We start from the raw sequence: 13,299 nt of genomic DNA, 5'->3' as shown, positions 1-13,299 counted from the left end.
GTAAGTTCTTGAAAACTTTAATTACCATTTTGTCAACATGCCAAAAAGTGTAATAAGTCAGTTATGTTGTGTATTTCTGTGACTGGATCACTTCAAAAACACAAAAGCTCATTTTTTGTTTGTTTCTAGTGAGATACTTGAAATAGACTAACTTTTCAGCAAGATATAAGAACTTGTTCTCCCTTATAACATGGGGAGATTTATTGTTATAAGTAAAATAATCTGCCAATTTTCAACTTTTTCATCAATGTAAAGGAATTATTTATATAATACAAGCTCCTATATGTTGCTGAAAAGTTACTTGTAACTAAGTTAGTTTTTTTTCTAGTGTATTAAGATACTTGCACTAGAAACTGGAACAAAAATACTTGGTAAGACTTTGTGTTTTTGCGGTTGTTTTGCCTTGTAGCAAATGCGAATAGTTCTTTAAAATCAGGTGTTCAACAAGGGAACACAAGAAAATATCTAAGACACTGGCCCTTTAAGAGCGACAAAAACTATTTCACTTTCTGGCATAATAAAACATATGACATAAATGTAACTACGCTGTAATTAATGGCACATTTCTGTCGTGATTAATTAAACATATGCAATAAAATAAACCACCTTCAATTGTTGCACATCCTCCAGCTCTTCTGACAGCTTGAGTTTTATGAGAACTATGAATTTTATGAGGAATATCAATTATTTTCGTATAGCTGAACAATTTGTTCTCTACAATTTCACCCATGAATTTCCAGTTGGACTAGGATCCAGACTCTTTTCCCTGTGTATTAATGAGCTGATCTGCATTTGTTTCGCTCTGAGGACAGACGCCTTTTAACCCTGGAAAACAGCTTCATAATCACCAAACCCAAAGTGTCCCCCTGTGCATTCCTGCAGAACTAAAGATGAGCATCTGCTCCGCTCGTTTAAATTACACGCAGCCGCATGTTATCAGTGACGGCTGCAATGTGCTTGTTTCCTTCCAGCAACATCTTCTTGGTCACTATTAGGGATTTATTTTTGGATCTTACTTTTCATTTAGTCCATATTAACTCTTAATGCACTAGAACCTTGTTTTCTACTGTGTAGGCATAAATTATATTCTAATTTCACAGAGTGGAATGTGATTTAAAGGAGCAGTATTATGTTAACTTCAGTTTCTATAAAAATTATATTTATTAAATATGACTTAAAAGAAATTTGACTGTAATTTAAAGCCTTGAAATTGAGCATCTGTCTCTTTAAGAAACTCCTGCTCTCAGGAAGTCATCACATTACTCTTCTATTAACCCTTTCACAACATTTCTAACAGTGTTGAACTGAGAAGCAGCTCCTATACTGAGCCCAGCTGATACACAGTTCCATCAGGTGTTTGCTAATTGCTGCTGGCTAGTCTGAAGGAGCTGCGTGGGAGAATGGTAGATTAAAGCATTTCTTAAGCATTCATGAAAGAATCAAGGTATGCTTTTGAGGAGTGAATAACCTTATAATACTTTGGTGTCCAAACTTAGCCAAAACTAGCAAATTTAAATTACTGGTGGGCCACAAAATTCGTTAACTTAAAAATTTGTAAATCAGTTTTTTAAATGAAATATGTACATAATTAAAAATCCAAACTTTGGACTGTTGCCTTAAATTTGTAAACACAGAATTTCCAATTTTTTGGGTCATCAATTGTTTTCAATCTATTTTTAAAAAGATTCTTGAGTTGTGGTCTGGGGCCAAACTGAATTATTTCCAGGGCCACAAATGGCCTGTGAGCCACACTTTGGACACGCCTGTTACAACATGATGTAAAGCCCAAAAAAGTAAATTTTACATAATACTGCCCCTTTATCAATCAGGAGGTTTTTGAAACGACTCATTTTCCAGACACCAAAAAAGTTAACTTATTCTCAAAAAATGTTTGTTTTCTTTTAAGTGCTTGTCTGTTTTTAGAAGCAGTTGAAACACAAATGGAAGCACAAAAATGCATAAATTGTGAATTTTGAATAATAGATCCTCTTAGTGAGGGGAATTTTCATCCATTCAGCCAATTATAAAAGCTTAATAATGTCTGCAAACATTCTTCAATCTCCACATTATTCACATTATTATTAAACTTGTGCAGGTATTTGTTTACGAAAAACAAAAACATCCTTTTATTGTGTACTTGAAGGTACTTTTACTTATAATTACCCCATTTAATTATTTTAAGGTAAGTTGATTAAATAATTTAATTAAGTTTAAACCGACTGAACATCCTACCAGAGTTGTGATACGTTTATGGTTTAAATCAGCCAGGAAAAGTGAAACTCAGGTAAACACATTGCTCTTTATTTTAGCAACAATACCACAATGAAATTACCATCACCTTCTTATTGATCAATTTTTGTTTTTATTTTATTTATCAGAACAGCAACAGTCTGGCACGACCAGCTTAAGGCTTTTTGATTCCAGCTCTGTCTCTGAGGTACAGCCTTGCCCAGGTCCTGCCACAACAAGCACTTTTTATGGTTCACTTTATGGTTCTCACATGATGGACTCAAACCTTTAGCACCATAACTACAGCCTGAGCGGCTTCCAGGAAGCCGCAGCAGGGAATGCAAATAAAAATAAAAATAATTTTAAAAAGAGTCTCTGTGGGAGGTGGATTTTGTTCAGAGTCATTTGGGAAAACAAACCGAGATCATACAAGAGAACCGAAGCATCTCAGTGACACAGTTTCAGATTAATTACCCATAATCCCCCTGTTCAGTCCCACCATCTTCACTCGTCTGTGAAGCTCACAAACAAATACACACCCCGAAAACACAAAATTCAGAAATGTCCATTTTCTATCTGCACTAAAGGAAAACCACCCAGGTAAGAGTTTGGGTCACAACCTGTTGGGTGTAATTTAAGAAACAAACGTTTTCTTTAGCTTTGGGTTTAAAAAGCTCATACTGAGATCAGATGGTGAACTGGAAAAGATCCAGTTCAGTTCAGTTCAATCTGAGGAAACTAAAACACACAAAGAGATTTAAAGGATCTGAAACACATTATGAACCATCCAACCATCCACCTGTTCATCCATCCATCCAACATCCATCTGTTCGTTCATCCAACCATCCATCCATCCATCCAATTATCCATCCAACCATCCATCCATTCGGATAATCAGCCATCCAACCATCAATCTATCCACCCGTCTATTATTCATCCAACCATTCATCTGTTCATCCATCTAACAAGCCATTCATCTGTCCATTAATCCACCCATTAATTTATCAATTAATGTCTAATCATCCATCCATTAATCCATCCACCCATACATCTAATTATCCATCCAAACATCAATATCTCCTCCATCCATCCATTCAACTATCAAGAACATCCATTTGTCCATCTGTCTCATCATCCATCCATCCATTAATCAATCCATCAATCCATCCATCCATCCATCCGACTACCAATATATCATCCATCCATCCATCCCTCCGTCCATCTCTGGTTGTCGCAGGCTCCATTTTTTTTCTGACTGTTTAGTATTCATATTTTTAAAATGGGATTATAATTACTGAGAATTCTGGAAATTTGTTTTTTAATATTAAAAATGTCAAGAAATCTGCTGCAAAGCATTCAAAGTAAGACTAAATCTTGTGTCTTTACCATCACTACTACCATAGCTTTGATGTTTGGATTTCAGGATTGGGAACTGTTAGTTTTTTTCTACATTTTTTAAGATAGTTCCTTTAAGAAAGTATCAGTACAGTAACAATAACAAACACCAGTGTCCTTAAAACTTCCTCTTCATTATACAATAATTTACATGTTAAATAATATCTGTCATGTAGCTTTTGCTGCTTAAGATGGGCTTTTATTTGGACATGTAAAGTCCATCACATTTATGCCCTGTAAAAATGATAAAAATCACAAGATATTTGTTTTACAGTGCATTTTCATTCTTAAAAGAGAAATGAACGATATAACAGCCCGCTTGTAAACAAATTTTCTTTCAATTTTAACTAAAAAAATAAAAATAAACTAGAACCACAGGAATGTTGAAAATCCTACTAACAGCATGAAAATGTGTAAAAAGCCTTGAAATAAATATTCACACTGTCCACAGTTTTTACATTCAGCCCAAATTGTTGCTTTTACACTCCACTTTTCTCTTGCAACGTGACTAAAAGCTACTGAAAAATGACAATAACCAAGAAAACTACCTGTGCTGTGGATCTTGTGGGTTGTTTGCAGGATTAAATTTTGATCAGCCTCACGTACGCACTCAGCGGTGTTGTAGCTGCCATAAATAATCCTGCGTGTTTCAAGGCTTGTCTCTGCAGAGGTTGGTGCTTCCCTCACGGTGGAGGAACTAACATTTCTCTGCCTGCCTGTGCTTTTTCCTCACCTCTTTGTGCCACATCATGACCTGAGAACTGATACAGAAACCAAAGTATGCACCTTCAGTACACGACTAGGGCTGGGCGATGTGGCTTTAAAAATGAAATCTCCGATTTTTTCATATCAAATCAGACTTCCGATTAGTTTTTTCTCGCTTTTTTTTTCTAAAAAAAAAAAATTACAAGTCATAGAAAATATTTTTTAATCATCCCTTAAGATTACCACGGAGTATTAGGGTATGAGAATTTTTGTTTAACTACGAGAATATAGTCAAAGTTAACTACAAAAAAATACAATTTTTACAGAAAAAACATCTTAAAATAAGTCTTTTTAATGAGAAAAAACAACTAGGCTAAACAAAATTTATTGAGGTGAAACTTAAAAAGCTTGTCGGGTGTTTATATTTCAAAACAAAACCGCATAAAGTTAATTTTGCCTCACATCGGACTGTGTTCGGGTCGTTTCTCTTTCCTGTTATGCTATGCCGCCATCTTTGTTTCTGGATCAAGAATGATCTAAGGATGACCAGCAGCGCCTCTGCTGGATGGAGGTCAAACTACAAGGCTAAAAGAAGGTTTAACTTTATTAATAATCTGAAACAATTAATCGACAATTAATTATAAGTCGTGTAACTGTTTGCATCTCTATTTCAAAGTCCTGCTGCTGATAATAATTTGATGCTGATGTGTTTATAAGGTTAAGTATTTCTATTAAGTATTATCTGTTAAAACCTATTCCAAAGTATAACTTCGCAAGATGCTCAGCATTCCTCATTTTAATTTTTCTATTGTTTTGTTGTGTTTGAAAAACATGAATTTATTCTCGTAATTAAAAAATAAATTTGTGGGCTGGTCTTAATTCTATATAGAAGACCTGATTCCAAATTCCAAATAAAACAAGAAACAAAATGCTTGGGCACGCTGACGTCACCCAAGGAGTGCATATTTAATTCCAAATTTATCAATTTTGAAATTAAATATTAAAAAATTTATAAAAATGTATTTATCGCCCAGCCCTATACACAACATAATTTCTTTTAAACCCTTGTTTTTTCTAGCAGAACATAAAGACGCATTCCTCCACCTCTCTCTTCTTCAGCACAGAGAGCAATCGGAGGTCGCGGAGCTGAAACAGACTGTGCATTGACAGCAGTTCCTCCTGCCATCTTCACTTTAAGGCGGGATGTCCAGCTGAGTCACAGCAACTCCGGCACATCACACGGTGGTTTCGTACTCCATCACTTCTTTGGCTGTGCTCAGGCAGCGGTATTGAATCCTCGGCGTCACTGGGGCTGCGCTCTCCAGCACCAGGATGGTTTTACGCAGCCGTCGGTCGATATAATGAGCGTCCCATGCCGGGTATAACTTTCTCGGTAGGTCTATTCGGATGACGGGGCCCTCTGTCCTGGGTTTGAGGTGAGGCACAGGAGGCTTGGCGCCCTGCAGAGGGCGCACCTTAAACACATCTCCGTCCACCCCAGGCTCCCTGTCCAAGCCTTTAGTTCTCTGGAGGGTCCTCGGCGGGCTGCCGATTAGATCCGGCGGGAGGCTGGAGGTCGGCGACGCCAGCACCTCCACGGGAACCTCCTTCTCCGCTATGTAGCCCCACCCGGACATGGAGCCGTCAGGGTGCAGCAGGCAGTAATACACAAACATGAAAAAGGTGCCAAGCGCGTAGCTGCTGGCCACAATGCACACCATGACAACGGCGTAGAAGTCCGGGCCGCCGTGACGCTCGGCCGCGCCGCGGTACATGAACCAGGCAGCGGTGAGCGCCACGTTCTCCACGAACACCGTCAGGCTGTAGATGAGCAACCTGCAGCGCGTGCGGCCCTCTCTGACGCTGAACCAGCAGAAAATATACACAATGCCCACCATCATGTTATAGATAATCTCCTCCCACTTGGACATGCAGAAGTCCGTCTCGCCTTGGATGATCCAGAAGGTCATGATGCACCAGTGCGCCATGATGAAAATGCCAAAGTAAAGCTGGAACACGGAGGCGAAGAGGGCGAAGGCCAGCGCCCGGGCACCGATGGTGAACAGGTGCCACAGGATCTGGACCATCACGGCCTTGTAGGTCATGGGCAGCTTGTCGTCTCTCGAGTCCCTCAGGACTTTCTGGTAGGACGAGATCATCCAGGCGAGGGACAGTAGCGAGGCGGAGGCAGAAATCCCTGCAGAGACGAGACAAGAACAGGGTAGTATTAGGGACAGCTAGATAGAAAAAAAGAGGAGTAATTTACTGCCAAGAAAAAATCTAAAAATTTTTCGATTTATCTCAGAAATGTTCTAGAAAAAACTTTCTGAAATTTCTGAGATCCAAAAGTGTAAAAATGTTTTACTTTTACTTTTACTTCTTGAAAATTTTAATCAAAAATGTCAGATTTAAAAAAAACAAAAAACAAATTCTGATTCTGACTACTCTGATAAAATTTTCTAGAAAAATAATTACACATTTCTGAGTTTGAAAAGTCAAACTCAGAAAAAATTCTCACAATACTTTGTCCAGAAACTTTCTGAGATTATTCAGAAACAGAAATTGCTTGAAAAAAATCAGAAATGTTAAGATTAATCTTAATAATTTTCTACTAAAAATGTGGAAATTTCTGAGTTGAAAACTTTAAAATTTGTTAGAGAAATCTTAAAAATTTATGGATGAATTTCTGAAATTTGCTAGAAAAACAAGGAAATTTCTTAGTTTGAAAAGTCTAAAATTTGCAAGAGAAAACTCAGAAATTTTGAGAATAATCTCAGACAATAACAATAAAAAACAAGGAATTTCTGAACTCCAAAAGTGGAAAATTTACTAGAAAAAAACTCTAAACTGAACTCTGAAAACTTTGAGCTTAATCTCAGAGATTTTCTAATGTGGTGTGATTGAAGCAGCAGTTATGCTAAATGAATATAATATTTATGGAATAGTGGATGAAAGACGTTCTAAGGTTGATGTTTCTTTACATATGTAGTTGTATTGTCTTTGAGTTTGCCAAGGGGGTCAGAGGTTAAAGCTCTTTTGGCGAGAAGGTTTGAGAACTCCTGGTCTAATTAACACATAAAATCCCAGTGAAACCAGGAAGTCTGGGGTCTGTTATCGTCTTCGTCTTCACATCTGTCAAACTGTGAATGGTAATGGTGTTTGTGGTGTTCGGTCAACGGGCCCACTCACCCTGAAGAGGTAGAACCTGACTGGTGTGGATCATGATGCTGAGCTGCAGCACCAGCTGAGGAGCGCTCTTCAGGAAGGACTCGAGCAGACGCAGCATGCTGATGTCCGCGCTCTCAAACATCATCCGCCAGTAGTAGTGGCGCCGCTCGGGGTCGCCATGCCAACGGCTCTGCACCCCCAAGTACAAGGCGTGGACGTACCTGAGCGCCAGAGGAAGATTCACATACCATCATGGTGAGAGTTACAGGTTAAAAAGGTTTACAAGTCAAACATTTTTTAACTTAATCTCCAAATTTTTTAGTTTTTTCAAAGAAATTCGCATTAATCTCAGAAATCACAGAAATTTTCTAGAAAAACACTTGAGACTTTCTGATCTGCAAAAGTCAAAATTTTGCGACAAAACACAGACATAGTCAGACGAATCTCAGAAATTTTCTAAGAGAGATCTTCTAGAAAACCTCCCAGAAATTTCTGAGTTTTAAATTTGAATATTTGCTAGAAAAAACTAAGAAATATGGCAACTAATCTCAGAAATTCTCTAGAAAAAAAACGTGGAAATTTCTGAGCTCCAAAATAAAAAAAATACTCAGGAATGTTCAGATTAATCTCAGAAATGTTCAAGGAAAACAAACAAATTTCTGAGTTTGAAAATCAAAAATTTGCTAGATAAAACTCAGAATGTTTTTAGATTAATCTGAGAAATGTTCTAAAAAAAAAACACCAAAATTTTTTAGTTTAAAAAGCTGAAAATTTGCTGCAAAAAACCATAAGATTTTGAGATTAATCTCTGAAATTTATGAGGAAAACAAGCAAATTTCTCTAGCAAGTCTTAGTCTTGCTAGAGAAAACTTATTTTGTGGTTGAAAAGTCAGAAATTTGCTAGAGAAAATACAGAAATTTTTAGATCAATCTCAGAAATTAGAAAAATGGCCCCCCGGTCTCACTTTGAACACCCCTTTGAAATCTCAGTCTCTCTAAAGTTATGTTTTCTGTGCTGAGATCAGAAAGAGGAATATTGAGCTTGTGTTTAATCGCTTCCCTTTAAAAAAAGGAACAAGGCTGCAGAAAGAGGAAAAACTGTCACAAAAACAGAACAAAACAAATCCAAATTAATGCTGTTTTTATGCAAAATTACTGAATTCAAATGACAAACTTCACCTTAACTGGACATGTTTGGAAAAACGCTGATAAATTTCAGCGCACTGAAGCAGTAAATGTCTGTAATTGCCTTGGGAAACAGAGTCAGAAGAGACTCATGTCAAGGAGACTAGCGAACCACCAGAGACGGTGTGCAGTGACACATTTTGTCATATTTAAGTCACAACCTTCAGTGGGTTTTATTTGCTTTTCATGTGATCGAAGAACACAAAGGAGTGAGGCATGTACTTTGTAGAAGCAGTGAGGAAAAAAGGATACATGTTTAACATTTTTACAAATAAAAGCAGATTATTTTATAAATGCATTTCTTTTCAGTTGGAATTAGCTTCTGCTCGTCTGCTAATGCTATTGAAGCAGAGCTAATCTTTAGCTTAGCTTTAATGATTTTGCTGACTTTCAAGACATCTTGCTCACTTAATTTCCTCTAAATAATTTTTCCTGTATAAATTCTAAACCTCTAATTTCCCTGGTTGTTTTGTAAACTTTTTTTTTGTGCCTTATTTCAGCTTGTATTTGATCTTTCCATCACAGTCTGAACAACCCAGATCGGATTTTTCCCAATGTGACCCAGGCTACTTAGATATGTGGTCTGAACGTGTCTGAACCGCCAGTTGAAATTCATCCGACCAGAACGTCATTGATACTCGACAAACGTCATTATTCTGCGCCCTGATACGCGCAAGCGGGAAGAAAAATAAACTTGGCGGGTGATAATGAGGATTAAGTTGTTAATTTGCTGGCACCAGATGGAAAACAACTTTAAAATCACAAGCTATGCTCCACCGTTAGCATCCATGTTTACTTCCGCAAACACTGAGCACTTCTTCTTCTTCTTCTTCTCTTTTATGGCGGCTAGCAAAACACTCTGTGACTCTACTGCGCATGAGGGACTCTTCTAGGTCGTTTGCAGAAGTCGAATATCTTTGGAAATGTGAACGACCGCCCCAATAAATAAATAAATAAAACATCAAAATTGTGTTAACGTAGCCTTAGGTAAACACGTCTAAGACTTTTTAAGGCCTGTAAGACATAAAATTGCTGTAACCCCTTTTTGTCTCAGTTTCTTCAAGACAAAGCGATCCTTGAAATGTACACACAACGAGAGAACGGTGCATATGTGGAGTAATGAGGGTCAAAGACTCACAGATGGTTTCACTGCACTCTATCCATGACACAACCCTCCCATATCACATCTCATGTGAACTGACATTCAGTTCAGGTTGCAGGCCTCAATTGATCCCAGTTCACCTGACTAAATGTGTATCAATGACAGATCATTCGCGAGTTAACAGCTCGAGGTAAAACACGCAACGCTAATCCTCTTTAACGTTCAGACAGGACACACACACACACACAACAGCTTTAATAGCATTACCGGTAATTCTGTGCTGCCACAACGTTTTAATGTGCTCCTGGACACACTCACTCAGTCTCAGTCTCCGGGCGGATGTATGGGATCAATACTGCTGTCTCAAGAGGAAGGAAGCGAGAGGGTACAGAAAGACACACATTGTGTTGTTCTACAGGTAAATCAAGCCATATGAGTCCAAGTTCTCCCTCTCTAACATGACCAAATGCCAAGTATTTATATATATTTGCCTCATAATGGGAGTGTTGCCTCACACCCGTCATACAACTGAATGTTCCTTTGAACTGGCAGTTGTTCAAGCCTGTCAAAACCTATCAGAGGACTTTAAGCCTGAGCCCTGACTCACCATCACTGACCGAGTTGTTGACCCACAGACCTACTACTGTCCATCTGGGGAGTTTATGGCTGCATGTGTCATAAATAGGTTCAGATCTAAATATTTTAGAGCAAAGTATACTAACATGCGACTTATAAGTCAAAAAAGGTTGCAAAAATGATATTAAAGTGAAAATGATTAATCGATTTAATCATGATCAATTGATTCATTTAGTAATTGATTAATCATTAAACCTAGTGTACAGACTCAAAAAACAGCATTTTCTGAAAGAACAACACACTCAGCGCAATAATTACGTCAAAACTGAACAGAAAATATAAACATTTTTAAAGTTGATAATTTACCAAAATAAAGTGAAGCTGGACTGAAAACCCTTTTTTCTGTAAAAACGTTGCAGAACTCCTAAAGTGGCATAGTTTTAGCTTCACCTGGTTCAAATGATGTTAGTAAATGTCCTATTTAACACCTTGTGCTTAATTAATTATTAATTGAATAATAATTTTACAAAAAACAGGTTAGTCCTACACTGCACTGATGTTAGTCAAGCAGAAATAGTTGATCTTTTCACACGTTGATGTTAAAAATATTTACCTGCAGATGAATCCTTTGCAACAAATGATCAAGCGTACAGTAAAGAAATGCTATGTTATTAAATTGTAGGCAATACAATTGCTTAACAACAAATGATTTGTCTATTTGAATTCCTTATATATGTTTAATATTATAAAAAAGAAACATGACTAATTAAATAAAAAATTCTACAGTATATGGCCCATTTTTGGGTCTGATTACTTGATTAATTTTCAGAACAATCAATAGAATACTTGTGAATGTGTTTATGGCTTTCCAACAGGTGGCGACCCAAGGCAAAACGGAGTGGGTGGAGTTTAATCCCCTTGTAAACCAGGGAAAAATGTCAAACAACACAAAACACAATCATCCTCTTTTGGCACCAAAATGATCAGGTTTAAATAAAAAAGTGGGGAAAGATATTGGACTTTGCAGACAAGCAGAAAGACCTGAGCTTTTCACATGTTGATGTTAGAAGTATTTAGATGAATCCTTTGCTTCAAATGATCAACCGTACATTTAAGGAATGTCAAGTTGTTGCATTTTAGGCTATAATTTTTTCATTATTATTATTATTTAAAAATCCAAATTGAATTGTGTATTTGCATTTTTTAGTAATTAAATGAAAAATGTGCAAAATATATCCATTTTTTATGTCTGATTACTCGATTAATCGTCGGGATAATCAATGGAATAGTCCATGTGAATGTGTTTCTAATTTTCCAAGGAGGCCAGGGGCTGAGGAGGAGAGGGTGGAGTTTAATCCCCATGTAAACCAGGGAGAAATGTCAAAAGACACAAACCACATTGGCACCACAATGATCCGGTGGGAAGAGATGTTGGACTTAAACACAAAAACCAGAGACAGGGTGTTCCGATCCGAACCTCTCGGATCTCCGACTCACCTCCAGACCTGCGCCAGCTGCAAAATGTGAATGAGGGCTTGAAAGACCCACATGAAGGCTCTGCAGCAGCCCCGGACTCGGCCCCCGCCGGTCGGCCCCGGCAGCACCGCGGCGGCCCGGCCAGCGCCCCACTCGCCGCTGTCCTTGGTGCTGAAGTCGCCTCCCTCTGCGCCCGCCGCCGCCGCCACCACGGCCGCCGCCGCCGTGCCGCTCTCCACGGACTCCGTGAAATCATAGGCGAACCACCGAAAGCTCAACACCTGCACGACCACGGACGGGACGATCACAAAGACCAGAGTCAAGGCGAAGCACCAGTACTCCCTCCGCAGGTAGTAGTCGGCAGCCAGCCACAGGTCTGAGGCCCCGTCCGAGAAAAACACCAGCAGGACGCAGAGGGTCCAGCAGAAGTCCTGCAGGCTGTACCGGTGCTCGCTCACGCGGCGCTCCGGCGGTGCCGGTTCGGACCGGGCGGGACACTCGGGTGGGATTTCGTTTCGCGGAGAGGCAGGAGCACCATCAGATTTCGCGGCCATGTTTGTTGAGGGGAAGGGATGGGAAAATGATGGAAGCGAGGGGGAGGGGGCGAGCAGCCAGTAGGGCCGCGTGTGAGGGGAGGAGGAGCGGGTAAGGAGGGTGGGGAGCCACCGCCGCTGATCAATCACCGGGTTTAATGCAGATTAATTCAATTTAAAGGCACAAAAAGCTGCTGGTCTGGTGTAACGGTATCAGACTGGATTTCACTGCATCAGTGAAGGTTCTGTTGTTCAATATGGGGTCTGAATCTATCTACTACACGGAAATTCAGCGAAATCTGTACACTATAAAAACGATTCTTGGAGGATATTAAATTTTAGATACTAAATTGTTACTGATATGGCTTTTGGACTTTTAGTTTCAGTTACTTTTTATCACTTCTTTGTTTCTATTTTAGGATGTTTTCACACTCAATAGTCCAGTAGGCTGTTTGACTTGGGACCAAAATTGCAAAATTTTCAGCTGGTGCATTCACTTTCACACTGCACCTTATCAAACATCCAAACTAATTGATCAACTGTTCCCCTCCTTGCCTGCGGTGGCGCTGCACCAACAACTACTGAAGGAAAGGACATAACCTCAGAAGAAGACCAGCATAACTTCCTTCCTCATAAAATGTAAACAGTAGCGTCAAATTTTAGCAGTTGAATGATTTCTCTTTGGTAAAGACCACAACCCATTTCTCCCTGTAATAGTAGACTCTCATGTTCACTTTGGTTGCAGTTACCCAGAATCCCTTGCGTTGCAGTCCACTTCCTGCTTTTGGAGCGGTCTCTGATCCGTTTTGCTTTCACATCTGCATTTAAACCGCACCAGATTTTACGTCAACCATACCGAGACCCAGGTTTTTAGGAGAGTTTGATTTTTTTGGTCCACATCACAGTTTGATTACTCATCCACATTCCCCC

At 39.0% G+C, this 13,299-nt stretch overlaps 1 protein-coding gene across 1 annotated transcript; it reads right to left on the bottom strand.

Moving 5' to 3' along the window:
- Window positions 1–2,280: 2,280 nt before the first annotated feature.
- Window positions 2,281–12,783, bottom strand: xkr7a (XK related 7a). The gene is made up of 3 exons (XM_028011130.1): window positions 11,858–12,783; window positions 7,519–7,718; window positions 2,281–6,526 (listed from the first exon to the last, which is right to left on the bottom strand). Exons 1-3 carry the CDS (start codon window positions 12,388–12,390, stop codon window positions 5,565–5,567), a joined length of 1,695 nt encoding a protein of 564 aa, XP_027866931.1. The 5' UTR covers window positions 12,391–12,783; the 3' UTR covers window positions 2,281–5,564.
- Window positions 12,784–13,299: the final 516 nt, after the last annotated feature.

This window comes from Xiphophorus couchianus, chromosome 24 (genome assembly GCF_001444195.1).
Source record: "Xiphophorus couchianus chromosome 24, X_couchianus-1.0, whole genome shotgun sequence".
Taxonomy (NCBI): Eukaryota; Metazoa; Chordata; class Actinopteri; order Cyprinodontiformes; family Poeciliidae; genus Xiphophorus; species Xiphophorus couchianus.
The sequence above is the reverse complement of the archived record's forward strand: the minus strand, read 5'-3'. Positions and strand labels throughout refer to the sequence as shown.

Excerpts from the sequence above, each read along its gene's own strand:
- xkr7a (XM_028011130.1), bottom strand. The coding sequence starts at position 12,390 with ATGGCCGCGAAATCTGATGGTGCTCCTGCCTCTCCGCGAAACGAAATC. Across the intron at positions 7,719-11,857 it reads CAGCTGGCGCAGGTCTGGAG|GTACGTCCACGCCTTGTACT; the intron begins GTGAGTCGGAGA and ends TCTGGCGCTCAG. Across the intron at positions 6,527-7,518 it reads TCAGGTTCTACCTCTTCAGG|GGATTTCTGCCTCCGCCTCG; the intron begins GTGAGTGGGCCC and ends TCGTCTCTGCAG.